This window comes from Carcharodon carcharias, chromosome 12, assembly GCF_017639515.1.
Source record: "Carcharodon carcharias isolate sCarCar2 chromosome 12, sCarCar2.pri, whole genome shotgun sequence".
Taxonomy (NCBI): domain Eukaryota; kingdom Metazoa; phylum Chordata; class Chondrichthyes; order Lamniformes; family Lamnidae; genus Carcharodon; species Carcharodon carcharias.
The window spans coordinates 103,609,585-103,631,805 of record NC_054478.1 but is presented as its reverse complement, the minus strand read 5'-3'; the positions used below and the strand labels follow the sequence as shown (position 1 = coordinate 103,631,805).

Here is a 22,221-nt window from a genome sequence, read left to right as displayed (position 1 = left end):
CTCCCCCCGGTCAACCACTAAGTTCTTCCCATCCTCCTACAAAGTCACTGCATCTTAATTCTCCTCTCTCCTATCACTATCCAGCTTCCTGCTGTTACTCCTGAACCTATCATTGTCCATGTGGATATTCCTGTCCTCCCCCAAAATCTTTAATGTTGATGTTCTCATGTCCTTCATCGACCTGACCCCTCCCCTTTTTGAGGCTACTGCGCTTTGAATTTCCAGGGTCCCTCGTGAGACCATCCAATACCGCACCACCCCGCCCCCCCCCACCATGCTTTTTCAGCTCCCGACTTACAGGATGCAGATGCCTACCCTGACCATGATTGTGCCATTTGCCTCACAGTACTATGCCTCTAACCCCCAGGACCAAATTCTTTAGATGACTGACCACTTCCTGCACACAATGCTGTGTAAGACCGTCACTGCTCAGAGAGGTTTTCCCCTGCCCAAGACCGGGACCAAGACATGTGCACCTTGCCTCCAATGTGGCCTGCACAGCCCCAGGACAGTCTGTTTAATATGCTCCCAGTAGCATGGTCTCAGCCCAGGACAGTCTCTTTAAAATGCCCCGAAGCATGGATTCAGCAGCACTAATGTCCTCAATATGCTCCCAAGGCATGCCTCAGCCCCAGGACGGTCTCTTCAGTATGCCCCCGATAGTGTGACCTTAGCCCCAGGACAGTCTCTGACTCCCGGTTGGACAATCTTCTAACTCTTATAACTCTTGCCCTACTCTTTCACTACTCCACTCTGTTCCTTGCCTCTCTCCACATCTTGCCTCTGTCTTGCCCCTTCCCCCCCCCCCATATTCCACCACCTCACCAACACCCCACCTCCCCACCCAGTCCTGCCTCTGTCTTCTCCCTCCTTGCTGGTATTGCTTCCCTTGCCCGACCTTGGTGCAGCTTGTGATAGAAGCAGCGAGATCTCACAGCAGCGCTGTCAAAGGTAGGCAAAATAAGCCTCTTCATACCTCGAAGTCATTGGTGAAGTGAAGCTTGTCAGGTGCACGCCGCTTATATACAGTCAGAAAGCAGACTATTCTAATTATCCACTGGTGGGGCACTTAGTCTGGAGGGGGAACGTATTTCTGGCAAGTTGGCCTTTTAATGAACATTCATGAGATGCAAATGAATGCAAATGTGGTTCCCGACATAGATCAATGGGAAACATGACTCACCTTTAACCCTTTATCAAAGTCATGAGAACAAAATTCCAAACTTCCCACCGGTGGGAAACTGATTTTTGCCATCATGCCAAATTTTGTGCCCCAGCCCACCACAATTCCAGCCACTAGTGGGAGCAGAAAATTCAGCCCTTTATTTGTCATTTATATTTCTTAATTTGAAAAGATTTATTACTTAGGTGCTGTCTTAACAGTGCTATCCTTTGCAGAAAAATCAGTTTTTTTAAAAATCAGTCTAAGCAGTTGCTTGTTGACTTTATGAACAATAAGGCAGTGTTTAGTAAATTATCAAGTATCCCAAAGGCAGGGGAGGACACATCAGGAAAAGTTAGATCCTTTTTATGCAGGGGCTATTTCTTCAGCCTGACCTATAGAGAGTGTTTTAAAGTCAGCTACCAGTATTGGTTTGTGTGCTTTTACTAAACAGGAATGATATAAATATAAGAATATAAGATATAAGAGCTGGCGAAGGGCATTTGACCTTTTGGGTCTACTCTGCAATTCAACAAGATCTTGGCAGATCATCTATCACAATTCCACCTTCCCCCACTATTCCCAGATCTCTTAATTCCCTTCGTATCCAAAAGTCTATTGATCTCTGTCCTGAATATACTGTTTCTGGGGTGATGAATTCCTGAGATTCACAACCATTTGAGTGAAGAAATTTCTACTCATCTCATTCCCAAATGGTTGAGTCCTCATTCTAAGACTGTGACCTCTATTCTAGATTCCCCAACTAGGTGAAACGTTTTCTTATTATGTATCCTGTAAAGCCCCTTTATAATTTTATGTATTTCAGTTAGATCACTTTTCATTCTTCTAAACTCTAGGAAATATAGGCCTAGTCTACTAATCTCTTTGCAGAGGACAATTCCCTCCCCGTAGTTAGCACTTTAGTGAATCTTTGTTGCACTCGCCCTCTGGGGCATGTTTGTCCTTCCTTGAACTACACATTGTACTCCAAGCCTAACCAAAGACCCACATAATTGTGATAACATTACTTTTATACTCCATTCCCTTAGTAACAAATGCTAACAAACCATCTGCCTTAATTGCTTGTTGTACTTGCATGTTAACTTTCTATGGTCCTTGTACAAGGACACCCAGGTCCCTCTGAATGCAAATATTTCCCAGTTTCTCGGTATCCAAAACACATTCTGCTTTTTTTACTTTTCCTTCCAGAGTGGAGAACTACACACTTGGCCATATTGTATTTCACCTGCCCACTGAACCAACTTTTCTATATTCCTGTGCAGCCTCTTTGTGTCTTCCTCACTGCTTACCTTCCCACCTAACTTTGTATCGTCAGCAAACTTGAATAGGTTACACTCAGTCCCTTCATTGAGGTCATTAATAATGGACTGGATATTCGCTGCCAGGAGCAAATCTGAACAGAGGTGGGTGACCAAAACAAATGGCCCCAATGTCATGCAGGACAACTTGCAGATCACAACATAGGGAATTTTCATGAAGTTTGGTGGGGGGAAGGTAAGCCTGGGAACTCGCCCGCACACGTGTTAAGGCCAATATGATGTCTTTAAGGGGCTTGTTAAAAGCCCGACTTCTTACTTGTTTCAAGTTATCGTGGAAGCAGCCGGCTGACAATCAGAAGCTGTCTGCCTCAGACTAGTTGATCCACTAGGCATGGATCAAATTGGGTGCATGTCAGCGGGGCAAGAAAGGTTTTACAGCCTTCCTGACCTCCAACCGAATGCTGAACACTTGTTGCTTCCTGCTTGCCACCCTTCTTGTTGCCCCTCTCCCAAGTCTTTCCTTGCTTCACTTGCTTGAGATGGCCCACAGAGCAATCAGCACTATCGGACGCTGTATGATTTTATCTCATGTTCTTAGCCAGCTCTGTGTGCATCTGCAGATTTTAATATTTTATTTCAGTTTTTAAAAAATTTATATCTGTGATCAAGTAAGCAAACAACGAAGAGAATGACACAGCCAAAAGGGCATATTCAGGTAAGGTTGTGGACTAGCAGCTCTGTGTTGATAGATTGCCAGAATGAACCAGACTTAAACAACTACACCTGAAATAAAGTGCAATGGCTGTGATGATGCCAAATTGCGCTTCCTCACTCTGCCCTTTCGGACCCTCGAGCTTCCATGGCAAGGGGCGGGGGGGCTGCACGTACACTATGGCTATGGCTCTGATGATCCTCATGGCCTCCCCAACCTGCTCCATCACCTTGGCCCTGTGCTCCTTTAGGGGGCCGGCACCTGTGCAGGAAGGGGAGAGAGAGATGTATGCTGTGAAAACAAAGGAGAGGCTACTCACCTTCACAGTGCTCGCTGCTCCCCCATCAGAGACTGATTCTCTCCCGAATTTACTGCTGATATGATCACTGGCAAGCCTGTCAGCAACAAATGCAGGGGCGAAATGGCCTGTGATTGGGGAGCAGCTCCTTGCAGATCTTCCATTGCTGATGTGTGTTTAAATCTGGCCCACCTCCGTTTCTGTCCCTAATTGGCAGGCAGACCCCTGTCCAATTAAACACTCATCTCCGCAAAAACAACAGAGTCCCTGGTTCCCTTCAGAGGTGGGTTTGCGACCCAAATACAAACCTCCCCTCCCAAATCTCAACTTTTCTGCCAACATCCAGCCCATGGATTGTAAATAGTTAAGGCTTAAGTATCGACCTTGTGGTACCCTGCTGGTTATGGCCTGCCAAACCGATAATGTCCCATTTATTCAGTACTCAATTCATGTTAATATATTACCCCCAATCCCATGAGTAATTAGAAACATAGAAATTAGGAGCAGGAGTAGGTCTTTCGGCCCTTCGAGCCTGCTTCATCATTCATATGATCATGGCTGATCCTCTATCTCAGCACCATATTCCTGCTCTCTCCCCATACCTCTTGACACCTTTAGAGTCTAGAAATCTATCTATTTCCTTCTTAAATATGTTCACTCTTGGTGATGGACATTAAGGTCCCCCACCCAGAGTACATTCTGCGTCCTTCCCACCCTCAGTGCTTCCTTCAAGTGGTGCTCAACATGGAGGAGCACTGATTCATCAGCTGAGGGAGGGCGGTATGTGGTAGTCAGCAGGAGGTTTCATTGCCCATGTTTGACCTGATGCTATGAGAATTCATGGGGTTCAGAGTCGATGTTGAGGACTCCCAGGGCAACTCCCTCCTGACTGTATACCACTGTGCCCCCACCTCTGCTGGATCTGTCTTGCCGATGGAACGGGACATACCCAGGGATGGTGATGATTAGTTATGTAATTATCTCTTGTCAGGCACCTAATGAAATGCTTTTTAAAGATTCAAATACACTGGATCCACCGGCTCCCCCTTGTCCATTTCATTAGTTATATCCTCAAAACACTCTTGCAGATTTGTCAAACAAACTTTCCCTCTCATAGATCTTTGTTTACTCTCCTTACTTGTATTTTCTAAGTTCCCTGTTACTAACCCTAATAATCGATTCAAGCATTCTGCCTACTACTGATGTTAGGCTAACTGGCCTATACTTCCTTGTTTTCTCTTACTTTCTCAAATAGCAGGTTATGTTTACTACCAGCACAGCACAGGACAGCAATGTGATCATTGTTAATGACTGCCATTTAACCTACCCTACCCAGAAAGTGAACAATTGTAAGTGTGGAGACTCATTCCTTCAAGTGAATTCATGAGATTTTAAAATGTCAAATTTTAAATGTAAGCTTTATTCTTGCTTTTCTTTTCTGTTTATTTTTCCGTTCTCTCTTAATTCAACCTTACCTTCTCTTGTTTCTCTTTTTCAACCTGATTAGACCACCTCTAATACATACTCCTTCTCATTCCTTCCTCTGTTTAGTTGTCAAACCTTAAATCCTGTTGGTTAAGGAATTAGCCCGGCTATTCATCGAGGTCCCAGATGCCCTGTTACCCTCATTGGGTAAAAAAAACATACATAGGTTTTGCCCACAAAGTCAAAGAATGTGCTTCTTACATTGTTTTCAAGTTATTTGTAACGAACACCCCTATACATTACAAAAACAGAATTACCTGGAAAAACTCAGCAGGTCTGGCAGCATCGGCGGAGAAGAAAAGAGTTACTGAGCTTTGACACTGATGTTCTCTAAAGAGGCCTGCAGAAAATTTTTGGGTTCTCAACAATCTTATTTGCTCCACTTGCGTACTTTTATTTGCCTGTGAAGCTGCACAAGTGAGAAAGAACATAAGATAGCTCATCCTCATTCTGCTGTGCCTTCCAACCTACTCCTCATTTCTTTCCCTGACAGGGTGATTTATCATTTATGCTTCAGTGCTTTCTTGGAAATTAGGGTCTCAAAGCAACCTCCTGTCATCCAATGAGAGATGTTGAACAGAAGACTCATTTTCTTATAAGTATAAAATATACCTCAAAGTGGGACAAGATCAGTTTGTGCTACAGGGTGTAAAGTTCATAGTAAAATATTGTCTGCTGCTGATTTTCCTTTGTGGGTAATGGGGAATCCTAGGCATGTGATTGAATTTAACTCAAAAAACGAGAAAAACTATACCTAACGGGGGGGATTTTGCTGAAAAAATAATAGTGTCTGAATAATGCACATTATTATTAATGTGCAAATCAGCCACCAACTTATACTAGTAAATTATGGACTGCCACAAGCTGCAGACTGATTTGTGATGCTTGACCATTAGCTTTGCCAAAATGGCATCTACACTTAAACACCATGTGATTTTCATGAAGTTGCTGCATTTGCACTTTAATTGCCCATTAAACTTGCCACAGGAAGTTAAGACATCACAGCGTAAGGACTCTATTGATGATGTGATCATTGTTAATGGCTGCCATTTAACTTACCTTACCCAGAAAGTGAACAATTATAAGTGTGGACACTTATTCCTTCAAGTTATGAATTCATGAGATTTTAAAAATGTAAAATTTTAGAGTTAAGCTTTATTCTTGCTTTCATTTTCTGTTGTTTTTCTTGCTGTCTTAATTCAACCTTTCCCTCTCACTGTTTCTCTTTTTCAACCTAATTTGACCACCTCTAATACCTCCCCTTTCTCATTCCTTCCTCTGTTTAGTTATCAAACCTTAAATCCCACTGGTTAAGGAGTTAGCTCTGCTATTCATTGAGGTCCCAAATGCCCTGTTACCTTCACTGCGCCCTTGTTAACTCAATCTTCCAACAACTTTAAGGGCATTTTTAAAACAAGCCATGCATGAATAAGTCTAACTAATGGGGCTACTCCAGCCAAATCTGGCCTAACATCTTTATCTTTAGTTGCAAGTTATAATAGTATGTCTCCATCTGAGTGTGCTAGGTTTAATGCAAAATTAAGTTTTTAGTGTTCTTTATTAAATGGATTTTTGCATGATTGCTTCTGCTCACTATTGCTTTCTTCTTCACAGGGAATTTTTCTATTTTCCTTATTCTGGTCTATTGGTGCTTCCTTCGTAGAAGATGATCGACTGAAGTTTGATAAGCTTGTGCGAGAGATAACCAACGGGTCTCTCACTGAGGAGACAAGAACACTGTTTAATTTATATCTCCAAGTTGATCCTCCAGCGAAATTCCCCACTGTTCCAATTCCCGAGGAGGGTCTTATTTATGATTATGTGTTCATTAAAGACGTATGTATTAAACTGCTAATTGAAAAGCACTTTGACTAAAACGGATTCTTAGCCTATGGTAGAAGTTATGTGAATTCTCATTTTTCCCATCTTGTATTTGTTTACTTACTGTGCCACAATACCTTTGTAGTTAAGCAAGTGGGCAACTAACCAGCTCCTAGGCATCTGCCTACACACCTTTTGCCCGTTTTGCCAAAGGGATTTGCTGTTCAATATGATCCACCAGTCATTGGAATGTACGGCCTACATACCTGGCATCTTGCTGGCACCAAAATTCATATACCACGTTACTCATTTGTGTGTTAGGCAGAATATCTTTTTGGCTTGACTGCAGCATCCTATCAGTGGAGAATATCACTTGCATTGCTACTGCATAGTCACAGCATGAAATGGCTAGCTTCACCTGTTGCTCAAATTTTTGAGGCACCTTATCCTTCCAGGGTAACCTGAGGTAGACCAGGCACTTTTCAGGAACCAAAGTGGCCCCCTTTAGCCCATTGATGAGTTTGTCTGATATACAGCGAGCTATGATGTGACCGGGGTAACCGTTATCCTACAGGATAGTTTTGATATACCCTATTTCAGCACCAAGCTTGCACTGTGAACAAAAGGCTCGGACCGTTTAGGAGGTTGCCGATAAGGCCAATCTTTTGGGTGTGGAACTGTAGCAATCCCAACGTATATATATTGGCCAGTAAAGGTGGGCTTGTGGTAGACATCACAGTTGCCCACAATTAACCAAAATGCTTTCTTGATGGTCAGCGCTCCTTGCTAGAGGTATGCAAAGAGAAATTATGCAAAGAGAGATTTAGAAAAGGGCTAGGGGAAGCAAAAGACATATCACTTACAATACATAGTCAATATGCTAGCAAGTATAAGGGTGGACTTTTCCAAAGCCCTGCATCACCTGTGGGGGCCTTGAGTGCAGCAGACAGTTTGTTGGAAAATCCTGGCTGAATTGTTTGTCGTTTTCCTTTTATTAACAGGCAATGAATAGAAATTGGTGATTGAAGCAGAGATCATGTCAATATTTTGGGTGCAGGCTGTTTCTCCCCTGATTTCCCTGCTGTTTACCTTCTGCATTAAGTTTCAGTCAAGCATATGGAAATCTTCCAGCCTCATCCTCACATAAAGGGGATATATCTGGAGGACCTAGTGGCCTTCCCGGGGAATTCATCTATTTAACCCCCCAATAGACACAAAGGAAATGCCAACTGACGGATGGTAAGAATCCATTCAGAACTGACCAAAAGCCCCAGAACTACACTAGGCAGAAGCCACAGTAGGTAAATTACCTTTAAAATAACAATATGCTTTCTTAGGAGCATTTTTATAACTTAGACGATCTTCCCCTTCTGCCCTTCCTGGATTTTAGCTCCACCCTTAGCATAGTAAGCTCCAATTTTCCTGAGTACTGTTGTGACTGGCACATCTGCTGCACCCTTACATGGATGGAACACCAGTCTTGAGTTGCTAAATGTGCCTGTTCCCATGATTTTGTATCCAAGGGCAGGTGAGAGAATTACTCTGCCAGCAATGCAGGACTTGAATTTTGGCCCCAATTTTAATAACCATAAAACTGAGTTACCTGGAAATGTGAGAAAAATGTTGCTTTACATTTGCCTCCATAATAGTGCCTTTTTATTGATCAATATGAGTTTACTGCACCTAATTTACCTTTAGCTTTTTTCATCTTTCATTCTTAGGGATCAGGGAGATGGGAACTCTGGGTGGAAACATTGAATTCTGTACCACCCATTCCAAAAGATGTGGAGTTCAATCATATTATTGTTCCAACTAAAGATACAGTTCGTTATATGAACTTAATGAAACTTATGACAACAAATCAAAAACCTTCTATATTTGTGGGTCCAACTGGAACGGGGAAAAGTGTCTACATTATTGTAAGTATTTTGATGTTGGTGAATCAAGCAGTTTCATCAAATAAAATTAATTAATTGTGTCACTTGATAAAGTATCGAGTTTGTGTCTCACAGTTTGGGTCACTTATGCTAGAAGCCACACATATTCACACACAGGGTCCTGTCCTTTGCCGACAGAAGGAATATCCACACATTGCTCTTTTTTCAACTAAACAAAAGCTTGGAGAATAGTCATTCCCTTGTTCATTCCCCAAGGTAATGCCTTGATTGCTCAGAGTCGACCAGCTTGGTTTGAATTTAAACAAAGCTGGGCAATTAACTGTTCCATGCTGCATTCTCCATGACAAGTCCTTTACCAATCAGAGTCCACTTGCCAAACAATCAGCAGTGTTTTCTCATGCAGCGTAAAATATTGTTCCCCCTTTACCGTTGATGAGTGCAAGACAAAAAGCTTTGCTAACATGTCTCTTTTTTCAGCAATACTCAAGTTCTGTACTACTAAACGATTATAAATGTTGTCAGTCTTTGGAATTCTCGGAGAGCTGTGGTTGCCCTGTTTTTGATTATATTCAAGATAGAGGTCAATAGATTTTTGGTTACTAAAGGAATTAAGTGATATGGAAATAGTATGGGGAAAGTAGTGTTAAGGTAGACGAGCAACCATGATCTTCTTGATTGGCAGAGAAGGTGAACAAACAGACAGCTTCAGCTGCTATTTTTTAGGTCCTTATATTCTTAAGTAAGCTCAGTCATGAATGTTTAATGTGCTTGCACTACATTCCTATGTGCCCCAATTTTAACATTATGTATTAGCCTACTTAAAATAAAAATAGCTGCAAAGAAGTAGTGCCCACAGGAATACAGTATGAGCATGGTAATGGATTGCACATTAACTGTGCTAATTACAAACTTTAATTGATATGTCATGAAGCTTTAGTGCTGCAGTTGCAAAAGAATATAAAGGCTTGTATTTCCTGAAAGGGCTGTGTCTCCAGCATGGCAGAATTTCTGCTTGCCCCACAGATGCCCCCACCCATTCCAACCACTGCCCGCCCCCCCCCCCCCCCCCAACTCCATGACCTCATCTGAATTTCTGGGCTTGGAGAAATTTAAATGCAGAATGTGAACTTCACCGCCTCCACCAGAGTGTTGTGGAATAACTGGAAGGAGATATTTGGTCCAGTATCTCAGATACTTCTCACAGCTGGAGGAAGAAAGCAGCTATTGAATTGACACCGTTTTCACTTCTGGAAACGGTGCTGCTGGGGGTCTGCACTTTCTGACAGTGCTAACTCAGGTCTATGGACAAGAATTCACCTAAGAAGAGGCCTGATTATCTTATGGGGGTGAAACAGTAAAAATATAACAAAAGGTATTATCCCTGGGCATTAATTTTGTTTGCTTGCACCCACTCATAAATGGGCAGATACAAATTTTGGATTGCTGAATTGAGGGGACCTTGGGATCTATCTAGATGAATAAATTATCCATAATTGTTTTGTGATCCAATCTTATCTTGTGAATGACGATAAATTGTAATTTTAAAGTTGGCAGTTCATCCATACGTACCTGTCTTCCTTAGAAACCTCCCTCCAAATCACCAGCTCCCAAGCCAAGTTGGAGCATTTGAGCTCACTGTATTTGTGGACAAAAGAACATCATGGGCTCAATCTTACCTGTGTCGTGCAGGCTGGGTGGGAGCGGGCAGGGGCTGGCGTGGAGCCGATTGTCGCTTGCCGCTTGCGATTGGCTGCGCACTGTTCTTTTATATGGGCGGGCCAATTAAGGCCCGCCCAGTGTAATATACGTTCCATAGTGCTCAGCGCTACCTATGTGGGCAGGTGGAGGAGGGAGATTCGGGGCCTGCGCTCTTTTGTGCATGTGCGCGAAAGAGCGCAGCAATCTCCCTGAGGCACAGAGCTGCCTCAGGAAGATTAATTTGATTATAAAACTTTTTAACAAAAGAAGCAAAAATTATTTAAACTTGACCCATCATGTGACAGTGTCACATGAGCTGGGACATGTTTGTGAATTTTGCAGAACTTAATTAATTATTTTATGCAAGCATCAGGAAACTTCATCCCACCCGTGGATGAGGTTTCCTGAAAAACACGAAGGTCGCTTGGGCTCCTTGACTGCCCGCCAACCTTAAGGTTGGACGGGCAGTGTGGTTAACAACTTTATTGTTTTTTTAAAGGCCTTAACAGGCCGTTGACAGTTTGGTGGGCGCACAGCCACCTCTGGTGCACGCCCACCGAATGAAATATCGAAATGACACGCAATGACATCAGGATGCATGCCCGACGTCATGGCGCATCATTTTACCCGTCGATGTGTGGGGCCCGCTCTCGCACACCGACAGCAATATTCGGCCCCATATAAACAGACAATTATACCTTAAAGTGACTCCAAAGAGTCAAGAATCTTGTAACTCTTGCCAAAGTATGCACAATGCTAAGGCAGTGATGAATTTGCAGATTAAAAAAAAATGTTTCTCTTTTTGAGAACCTGTGTGATTGGACCACTTTTTTTTTTACAAAATGGAGATTCTGAGTACTGTCAAGTCTGAATTGTGAAAATTGCTTCACATGCTGGTATTTGGATTTCTTACTGCCCTCTGCATTTGAACACAAATGCTTGTCACGATTTTACAATGTTTTGATGATGGAACTGTGCCTCACCAACCATGAGGTGGTCTGGTATACAGGCGATCACACTAAATCCATTGAATGCTGTATTTCCCAGCAAAGAAAAAGCTGTGTTTGGAGGCTGTGCTGATAACCAGCGCAGACTATGTTACAAGAATTATTTATAAAAGGCCCACAGTGGAATATACTGCCTTTTCACCATTTCCTCGTCAGTAGTATTTCCTGCCCAATGAAACAGACACACTGACAACCCAGATGGAAAAAACAGTAAAAACTGGGGCAAATTAGAATACTGGTCTTATATACCTTAAAATGGAATGCCAGTAAAACTTTGAAATAAGAGTACTGGTCCAAACTGTTTTTTCCTTCTGGGAAATGAAGGACCTGTTTGTTGTTCTATAGGAGTCAAATTCATAAAGATGGCTAGCATGATTTACAAATCTCCAGTGAATTACCATAAATATTATATCATCAACTAATCACATTGAACACTGCTCCTGGCATGAAAAGAACAGGATGCATATGGAACTCTGCTATCAATCATATGTGTATGTTGCTATAGCATTATGCTGAAAACATTAAATTTGGTGGATTGTGAAAGTTCATGTTTTTAGTGATATAATGAAAAATAATTATGTTGTGATATAACACTTTTAGCTGTGTATTTGAAATTGAAATATATGTGCTGTACAATTATCAACTTTGTAATATTTTCTTTCAGGATTTCCTATTGAATCATCTGAACAAAGACATATACAAACCATTGCTGATTAACTTCTCAGCCCAAACTACTGCTGCTCAAACTCAGAACATCATCATGTCTAAGCTGGACAAAAGAAGGAAGGGAGTTTTTGGCCCACCTCTAGGCAAAAAAATGGTATAAAATTAATACTTTTGCAATAATCAACAAATAATCTAGCAACATTGGAAAGTTACTGAAAATGAAGTATTCCTTAGGATCATTTAAATTTTATGTCACCATTTTACAAGTGACATGGCCAATAAATGGAGAAAATTAGGCAGGAAAAAAAAAATAGCAATCTTACCCTCAAAGTTAGCAATTGATTGTTAAAAATACATGCAAAATGTTTCTTGATGGCCTGCTGCTCTGTTTGGAATTGAGTGCTTCTCTCTTCCTTGATTCTTGAAATGGGGTTGTGAGCTATAACACCTGCTGACAAATGATGGGTGTGTGAGTGATATATTATGGCAATTGTAATTTTGATGCCTCTGCTGTGGTGCAGTAATACCCAGGGTGTACTGCGGAACCCATGTCATATAGAAACTTGGCAGAAAACAACTTTCAAACAGACCAAGGAGGTCCTTGCCCTGTTGATAAACTTTGCATGAGAGTGTGCTATGCCATACAAGTTAGTATAGTACTTCCATAGGAAAAGGTTAAAAAAATACAATGCTCTGAATGCACTGAGACAATCCTTACCACATGGCAACCCTTCCAATCAGAGTTAGGAAGTGGGAGTTCACTGGCTAAGGTTTTCTGTATATATTGCTAAAGCTTTTTATTTTGCACTTCTCAGGACAAATGCAAGAATACCAAATTTCAAACAGTCACAATAATTTACACTATAGGAGAAAATGGGTGCTCATTGGTTGGCAAGTTGACTATGATTGGCCGAGACCTTGTCAGGGAGAAAGCGACGGGGAACAATAGGCTCCCCATGCATCCGGGTAATTCAAAAAAGGTGAACACATTCCTTTTGTTTGCAGAGAACAGGTACCAGCGTATAAATGAATGCTGCTTCTAGCAATCGTAAATGAACCATGTTACAAGCTCAATTGATTATCTAAAATTGGTTGTTAATGTAACTATTAGTGCACTCAGGGTTGTTCAGCAAGTGCTGCCCAATCCTGGAATCACATCTAATAGTAGATGTTTTGTTTTGGGTTTTGCAAGTGCAGGCTGGTTGAGTATGGTCTGTGATCTGCCTATTATGAACAGCCTAACACATAATTGAGAAATGTTGTATATGAATTTCAGTGATGGTGCAATATCTGGTACCTAGACCTTAAGTCCCAATGATTGGCCAATTGAATCAAGCAACATGTTCCTTTAGCAGTTTGTAGCAGGCAGAGTACCGACTATACTGAAACAGCCTGAGCTTACAAACCCAACAAAACATTTATTGTTAGATATGATTCAGTGATTGAGCAGCACTTGCTGAACAATCCGGACTGTGCTACTAGCTACACTAACGATGAATTTAAGGTAATCAGTCAAGCTTATAATGTGGCTCATTTACACTTGTTAAAAGTGACATACATCTCATATGCTGGGACCCATTCTTTGAAACAAAAGGAATATGTTTAAGCCTTGCACCTTTTTTGAATTACCCAGAAGCATGGTGAACCCATAGTTCCCTGTTGCTTTCTCCATAGCAACTCCTTGACCAATCAGAATTGACTTTCCAACCAAACAGCTCTCCTTTTCTCCTGTAGTAAACATTGTTGTTATCGTTTGAAATTTGGAATTCCTGCATTTGTCCTGATGAGTGTAAGACAAAAAGCTTGGGAAAGAGGTTCACGAGAACGATCCCAGGAATGAAAGGCTTAACATATGAGGAACGTTTGAGGACTCTGGGTCTATACTCGAAGGAGTTTAGAAGGATGAGGGGGGATCTGATTGAAACTTACAGAATACTGAAAGGCCTGGATGGAGTGAACGTGAGGAAGATGTTTCCATTAGTAGGAGAGATTAGGACCTGAGGGCACAGCCTCAGAGTAAAGGGAAGACCTTTTAGAACAGAGATGAGGAGAAATTCTTTAGCCAGAGAGTGGTGAATCTATGGAATTCATTGCCACAGAAGGCTGTGGAGGCCAGGTCATTGAGTGTATTTAAGATGGAGATAGATAGGTTCTTGATTGGTAAGGGGATCAAAGGTTACGGGGAGAAGGCGGGAGAATGGGGTTCAGAACCTTATCAGCCATGATTGAATGGCGGAGCAGACTCGATGGGTCGAATGACCTAATTTCTGCTCCTATGTCTTATGATCTTATGGTCTAAGTGTCTCTCTTTTCAGCAATAGTCAAGTTCTGTACTACCAAGGACTGGTTTTCTATGCATTCGTTTTAATGGTTTAGAACTCACAGCTATGTACCTGTGATTTCCCACTGTGTGCACTCTTTCTGAGCATTGCTCCCCACTGGGAATGCAGAATTAATTGTTTGATTTTTCTAGTGTTTCATGCTGATCAAGCCATTAAATGGTTGAGATGAGAGTTTTTATTTGTATTGCTGGGATGGATGCATGTATTTCTGCATCAGAAGGAATGTTTTACTTTAATGTTGAGGTCAGATATTACAGCTAGAATCAGACAGTCAGTCAGGCCTAACCACTGTGAATGAACAACTGTTCAAAGTTCCATTCATTTACATCTCAACAGTGTGCAATATCTCTTGGAAAAGGATTAAACCAATGTCAGCTTTCGCATAAACTCGTTAAATACTATGGGAAGGAAGGGGAAGAAAAGTATATCTTTCATTTTGGAGTAGGTAGAAGACAGATTAAATTAATTCATTACAGTACTTGTATTTTAAGCAATTATTTCAAATACACCACGGGAAGAGGTAAGCATATAAAACCGAATAGAAAGATTGCGAGCGAAGAACAAAGTTACTCACGTCTTAACCAAATTTTGTAAAATGGTAAGTAAATAGCAACACCTTTTATTTGCGAGACCTCCAGTTTTGAGTTTCAGTAATATGTATAATTTGTTTACTGTGTGTCAGGCGCATGATTTATTGCTTTAGTAAATTTGTTGTGTTGCAGCAATAGAGAAGCTACTGTTGCATCTAGGTTACTGCAGAACTGTGATAAACATTTGGAATGGCATTCCGTGTTCACAATTACATTGAGCAATATGATGGAATTCATCTACTTTATATTAATAAAATATATATCAAGGGTAATTTTCTGACTTTGCCTTGGCTGCAGAGAGCCCTGCTGATTGCAAGTGCAAAGATAGAAAGTTAACCTTGTAATACAGTAGCTATAATAAATTTTACAATTGCACGGTCTCAGTGCAGAACCTCATCTGTTAGGAGCAGATATTGGGAAATTGTTAGGTGTGCAGCCAATGATTTTCTCTCTATTAAAATTAATAGATGGAAAATTAAAAGCCATTTTCCTGATGCTTATTCCTGCAGTTGAGGTTGTACCCAGGGTACCCAGTCAGAAAATTTGTCCCTGGCCTTTTTCTTTGTTAATTTGCCAGTGCGCAACACCATAAGATATCAGCGACAATTACAAATTATGTTAGGAGCATAGGAACATTGGAACAGGAGAAGGCCATTCAGCCCAACGGGCCTGCTCCACCTTTCAATATGATCAGGGCTAATCGAACACTTCAATGCCTTTTACCCACACTATCCCCATAACCCTTTACGTTATTGTTAATCAGAAATCTATCAACCTCTGCCTTGAACATAGTCAATGACTGAACTTCCAACGCTCTCTTGGGTAGAGAATTCCAAAGTTTCATAACCCTCAGAGTAAGGAAATTTCTCCTCATCTCAGTCCTAAGTGGCTTCCCCCTTATTTTGAAATTGTGTCCCCTGGTTCTAGACTCCGCAACCAGGGGAAACATCTTACCTGCATCTACCCTGTCTATTCCTTTAAGTATTTTGTAGGTTTCAATGAGATCACCTCTCATTCTTCAAAACTCTATAGAAGACAGGCTCAGTTTGCCCAATCTCTCTTCATAAGACACTCCTGCCATCCCTGCAACAAGTCTGGTGAACCTTCATTGCACTCCCTCTATGGCAATAATATCCTTTCTGAAGTAAGGGGACCAAAACTGCACACAATACTCCAGGTGCAGTCTAACTAAGCTTCTATACAATTGAAGCAAGACTTTACTACTCCTGTATTCAAATCCTCTTGTGATAAAAGCTAACATTCCATTAGCCTTCCTAATTGCTGCACCTGCATGTTAGCTTTCAGTGACTTATGGACAAGGACACCCAAGTGTCTTTGTACACCTATAGTTTCTAGTCTCTTACCATTTAGGAAATACTCTGCACATCTGTTCCTTCTACCAAAATAGATAACCTCACATTTTTCCATAGTATATGCCATCTGCCATGTTCTTGCCTACTCACTAAGTCTGTCCAAATCCTCTTGTAGCCACTTTACATCATTTAAGTGATTAATCAAATAATGTCTGACACTATGTCAAACATGATTAGAGATAATTATGGAAAACTTAGTTCTTTGGAAATTAACCTGAAATGTGGCACCTTTCATGTTACTCAATGCTATTATATTTTTCCAGGTTGTATTTGTGGATGATGTGAACATGCCACAACGAGAAGTCTATGGTGCTCAGCCACCTGTTGAGCTTCTACGTCAGTGGTTAGACCATTGGAACTGGTATGATCTAAAGGACTGCACCACAATTAAACTTGTGGACATACAAATTATGTGTGCAATGGGACCACCAGGTGAGTAATCAGTGACATGTGTTCCAGAGCTGTATTTATAAAACAAATTATAAATATTTATGAAGAGTGGAAACAATGGTGACAGTAACAAAATAGTCTTAAATGTATTGATACAGCTATGGTGCCAAAGATATATTTTGCTTCATTCAAAGAATAACAACAACCGTGTATATGTATATAATGCCTTTAACATAATGAAATGCCCCAAGCTTCACAGAAACATTATAAAACAAGCTATGACACTGAACCACGTAAGGAGATATTAGGTCAGATGACCTAATGCTTGGTTGAAGAGGTAGGTTTTTTTGGAGTGCCCTAAAGGAGGAAAGTGAGGCAGAGTGGCGGAAAGGTATAGAGAGGGAATTCTAGAGTTTGGGGCCTAGGAAATGAAGGCACAGCCACCATTGATGGAGCAATTATAATTGGGAATGCACAGGAGGCCAGAATTAGAGAAGTACAGATATCTTGGAGGGTTGTGGGCTGGAAGAGATGTCAGAGATAGGGCAGGGCAAGACCATAGGGAAAATGCTAGAATCTATTGTTAAGGAGGTTATATCAGGGCACTTAAAAAATCCTAAGGAAATCAAGCAGAACTAACATGGTTTTGTGAAAGGGAAGTTGTGTTTGACTAATTTATTAGAGTTCTTTGAGGAAGTAACAAGCAACATGGATAGAGGAGAACCTGTAGATGTGGTGTACTTGGATTTCCAAAGGGATTTGACAAGATGCCACATAAAAGGTTACTACACTAAATAAGAGCTCAAGGTGCAGGGGGTAACATATTAGCATGGACAGAGGATTGGCTAGCTAACAGGAAGCAGAGAGTAAAGATAAATGGGTCATTTTTGGGTTGGCAAGACGTTACCAAGGGAATGCCACAAGGATCAGTGCTGGAGCCTCAACTATTTACAATTTAAATCAATGAGTTGGATGAAAGAATTGAATATATGGTTGCTAAGTTTGCTGATGACACGAAGATAGGTAGGAGAGTAAGTTGCGTAGAGGGCATAAGAAGTCTACAGAGGGATATAGACAGATTAAGTGAATGGGAAAAACATTGCCAGATGGAGTATAATGTGGTAAAATGTGAATTTGTTTACTTTGCTAGGAAGAATAGAAGACCAGCATATTATTTAAATGGAGAGTGATTATAGAATTCTGTGGTACAGAGGGATCTGCGTGTCCTGGTATATGAATCACAAAAAGTTAGTATGCAGGTACAACAAAAGATCAGGCCGCAATCAGATCAACCACGACCTTATCAAATGACAGAGCAGGTTCAAGAGGCCAAATGGGCCTACTCTTGTTCATAATTCACATCTTTGTTTGTAAGGCCATGGGGGCATTTGAAAACAAGAATGAGAATTTTAAACTCAAGATCTTGCTTCGCCAGGAGCCAATGTCAGTTAGTGAGTACAGGGTGATAAGAGACCAGACTTGAGGTGGCTTGAGAAACAGGCAAGAGCTTTGGATGACCTCTGGTTTATGGATGATGGAATGTAGGAGACCGACCAGGAATGCTTTGGAATAGCTGAGTCTAGAGTAAATGAAGCCATGAATGAAGGTTTCAGCAGCAGATGAGCTGAGACAGGATGACGTAGGACAATCTTATGGAGGTGTAAACAGGCAGCCTTTGTGATGATGCGAATATGACTTTGGAAGCTCATCTCAGGATCAGATGTAAAACCAAGGTTGCAAACAGACTGGTTTAATCTCAGATGTTGCCAGGGAGAGGGTTGGAGTCAATAGCTAGGGAAAGGGGTTTGGAGTAGGGACTGAAAACAATGGCTTCAGACTTTTCCAAGGTTTAATCGGAGAAAATTTCTGCTCGTCCAGTCGAATGGACGTCGAATTATTTGGCAGCAGTGGAGGAGCCGAGATAAGTAATGGTGAGGTAGAGCTGGTGTCATCAATGTATATGTGAAAACTATCACTTTGTCCTTGGATGATATCGTCGATGGGCAGCATGTAGATGAGAAATAGAAAGAGACCAGGGATAGCTCCTTGGGTAATGCTGTGGGAGCAGGAAGAGAAGCCATTGCAAGTGATGCTCTGGCTACAATTAGATAATGCATAAGTTTAGGCTTTTCAATGCTGTCAGTTGGTTAGCTGGCTATGGAAAATGGGTAGACTACCAGAATTTTGCCTACAGATACAAAAACAAAATACTGCCAATGCTAGAAATCTGAAATAAAAATGGAAAATCCTGGAAGTATTCAACAGACTAGGATGTATATTGGAGAGAGAAACAGAGTTAACAGCCTGAATTTTATGAGAGTCAAGGTAGTCCAGCCGCCTGGACTGAAAGAAGATGTTGGGGCTCTGGGGGCAATTTTACCTGTGGCTGCCAGTTAAGAAGTTGCCATCGGACCACCATCCAATTAACAAAGGTGACTTGCCTCTCAGAGCCCAATAAGAGGGCTAGCAGCTGGGCAGCCTTGGCAGTGCCACCATTAGATTTGGCTGCTAAGAAGAAAGAGGCAGACCCCAGTGAGAAGTGAAAGCTCCAATGGCGGCTTTGGAGCCACAGTTGTCAGTGCCACCAAAGGGGCACCTCCATGGGCCATGGAGCAGCGAAAAAAGGAGGCCCCTCAGGAACTCACTGGGAGGCTGACACAGTTTATCCGGCAGTCTCCCTTGTGGCAGGGGTGGGGGTTGGGGTGGGGTGTGAGATGGCTGTGCTGACATCGGTAAAATCCCAGTGTCATGCTAAAATGACCACTAATTGGCCATTTAATTGAATTAGCTGCCTGCCTTTAGTCAGTGGGCAGCCACACTGCTGTAATTCCTGCTTCTGGAATGATCCGTGGTAGTGTGAAGACGTCAGTCTTCCCTCCTGACACCTTGCACCGCCATTTTATGAGCCCTCCTTCCTCCCAGCCTGGGTCCAGAGAGCTGGTAATATCCAGCCCAAGGTTTCAATTGATGACCTTTCATCAAAATTGGAAAAAGTTAGAAACTTAAACCATTTTAAGCAAGTGTGGGCAGTGTGGCCTCCTTTTCTCGCTGCTCTATGGCCCATGGGGGTGCCCCCTGTTGCAGAATAGTCTTCTTCATAGATGACCCCGAAGCTCAGCAAATGCATTCAATTGAGCAAGAATTTAGATTGTCCTGCGCCTTCCGAGGGGTGTCCCTACTGCTGTCGTTTTCTCCAACACCTGCACTTGTTCACTTGTGATGCATGACTCACCATGTGATCATGTAGCTACCTACCTTGGAGGCACCACCGAGGTGTGTGTATCTGAACTGGTGGAAAGTGTGCACGAATCATAAGAGCGTGCATCCTTGGAGAGCACAACCTCCTCTGAGCAATCCCTGGCCTCCTCCAGATCAGCTCCTGCGTCACACTTGGAGGACAATGGAAGATGAACAACATTAATTAGAACTGCTGGACTTCAAAGTCATCATTGTCCCGATGATAACATTTCAGTTACAGGTGACAGCACATCAACATGAGTGATTGTTATGTGCAATGTGGCTGTAAATCTAATTATCACCAAGTATCTGGGAGACCACCTTTTTCCCTCTCCAATGGATAGGGACTTCACAACTCAGGTGAATTTAAATGCGTCCTCCTTTGCAGCTGTGAGGGTGACTATGGCAAGAGGGCTACTCCCAAGTTGCTGTCTCTTGCTGGTGCCCTACACTTTCTTTTCCTGCAAGGAGGGAAAGCAGAGAGTTATGAGTGTGAAAAATGGAATGTTTTGAGACGATAGAGTGACAATATTTGTGGAGGGTGACTGTGACGGATGGGTGCGAGATATTGATAAGATGTGTTTGGAGTGCAAACTTACGAGCGCATGGAGGCTGTTTTGCTGGGAAGGCGAGGGGAAATTTTGAAAATAGTGCATCAAGTTGGCTATCCGATGTGTTCCTGCCTCTAGATGATCTTGCCGGAGGTGAATGAGCAACAGAAGTGGCCCCCCCTCCTGATATTGGCGGGTAGCTAATTAGTACCAATTAGCTGGCCATTTGGAGCTAGATTTGGGGCACTGGTGGTAGATGGACCCATACTGCGGGTGAAGCCCCAGCTGATCCCTAGAGTGGCCTCCTGGCAGCAGGTCAAAAGGCCAGCAAAGCTTCCCTTATTTATGCAGCCACCCCCCTCCCCACCTCCTAATCTTGGAGCTGCTTTTGCCACATGGCCACAGCTTCAGCCACAGACCCCTTTACAGTATATGACCTGCAGCTATGGCAATAAATTATTTTTAAATTTTGCTGCGTCTTCATAGGGTGCCTCAATTTTGAGGCACCCTTGTGGTCTCCTGCCTGCTGCAGCAGAGCCCAACTTGCCTCGTGGGACTGCTGACAGCACAACTCTGCAGGTCTTCCCATTGGCCCAATGGGTAGACATCCTGCCTGCCATCCTTAAATGGACGGCGCTCCCAGAGGAGGCCTTGCATTTGGTTGCCTTTGGTAAGTTTGTTCAAATGGGATGGGCAGATAGGCATCACTAGTGGGATCAGGATCCACTTTTTGTCCAAACATTGGAAAATCTTTAAAGGCAGTAAGACTTTATCCTTTGTGTCAGTGGTAGCTGTTCAGATGGGGATGTGTGGAGGTGCCCTAAGAAAATGATAGACGGAGCTGCAGGTCTGTTGGAGAGAAATGCAATTAAGGTGAAGACTGTGGATGGATGATTGAGGCTTTGCACTTGAAAATCACATGTCACACACCTTTCTTGCTCAGATGAGGCCATTGAACCTTTTTGGGCATTGTATCCAGGATTGTGGGACCATACTCCTGCTGCTCACCTCCTCTGCCAAGTCAAGCCACACCTGTTTGCTCACAGATGCTGAACTCTTCCCCTTTCTATCTGGGATGACACATCTCTGCGAGCCCTTATTGCCTGCAGCCTTACATTCAGGGAAGTAATTGAGAACTAGGGGGGTGGCTCGGGTTGAGGGGTGGTGGTGAGCCCTCCCACATTGGCACTACAATACAAATATTTCTGCCTAAATGCAGACACTTGGAGAATTTATTTTTTTATTTATTCTTTCATGGGATGTAGGCATCGCTGGCAAAGCCAGCATTTGTTGTCCACCCCTAATTGCCCTTGAACCAAGTAGCTTGCCACACCATTTCAAAGGGCTGTATAGAGTCATCCACTGTGGATCTGGAGATATATGTAGGCCAGACAAGGTAAGGACAACAGATTTCCTTCCTTTAAGGACATTAGTGAACTTTGGGTTTTTACGACAATTGACAATGGTTTCATGGTCACTGTTATTGAGAATAGCCTTTCAATTCCAGATTATTAGTTGAATTTAAATTCCACCAGCTGCCATGGTGGGATTTGAACTCTTGTTCCCAGAGCCTGGGCCTCTGGATTACTAGTCCAGTGACATTGCCACTACCCACTGTTTTTCCTAAATGGGTGAATGGATGAGTTAAAGGGGCCATTTAAATATAAATCCTTTGACAGACAGGTCAAGTTGTCATCACACCTCCCTAGCC

The 22,221-nt window shown here is 42.4% G+C and overlaps 1 protein-coding gene across 1 annotated transcript in view; it reads left to right on the top strand.

Moving 5' to 3' along the window:
- dnah7 (dynein, axonemal, heavy chain 7) overlaps positions 1-22,221 on the top strand; it is a 616,407-nt gene that overhangs the window by 297,224 nt on the left and 296,962 nt on the right. The window contains exons 35-38 of the mRNA XM_041200170.1: positions 6,552-6,773; positions 8,480-8,677; positions 12,026-12,181; positions 16,596-16,764. Coding sequence (XP_041056104.1) covers positions 6,552-6,773; positions 8,480-8,677; positions 12,026-12,181; positions 16,596-16,764 — 745 coding nt within the window. The remainder of the gene's footprint in view (positions 1-6,551; positions 6,774-8,479; positions 8,678-12,025; positions 12,182-16,595; positions 16,765-22,221) is intronic.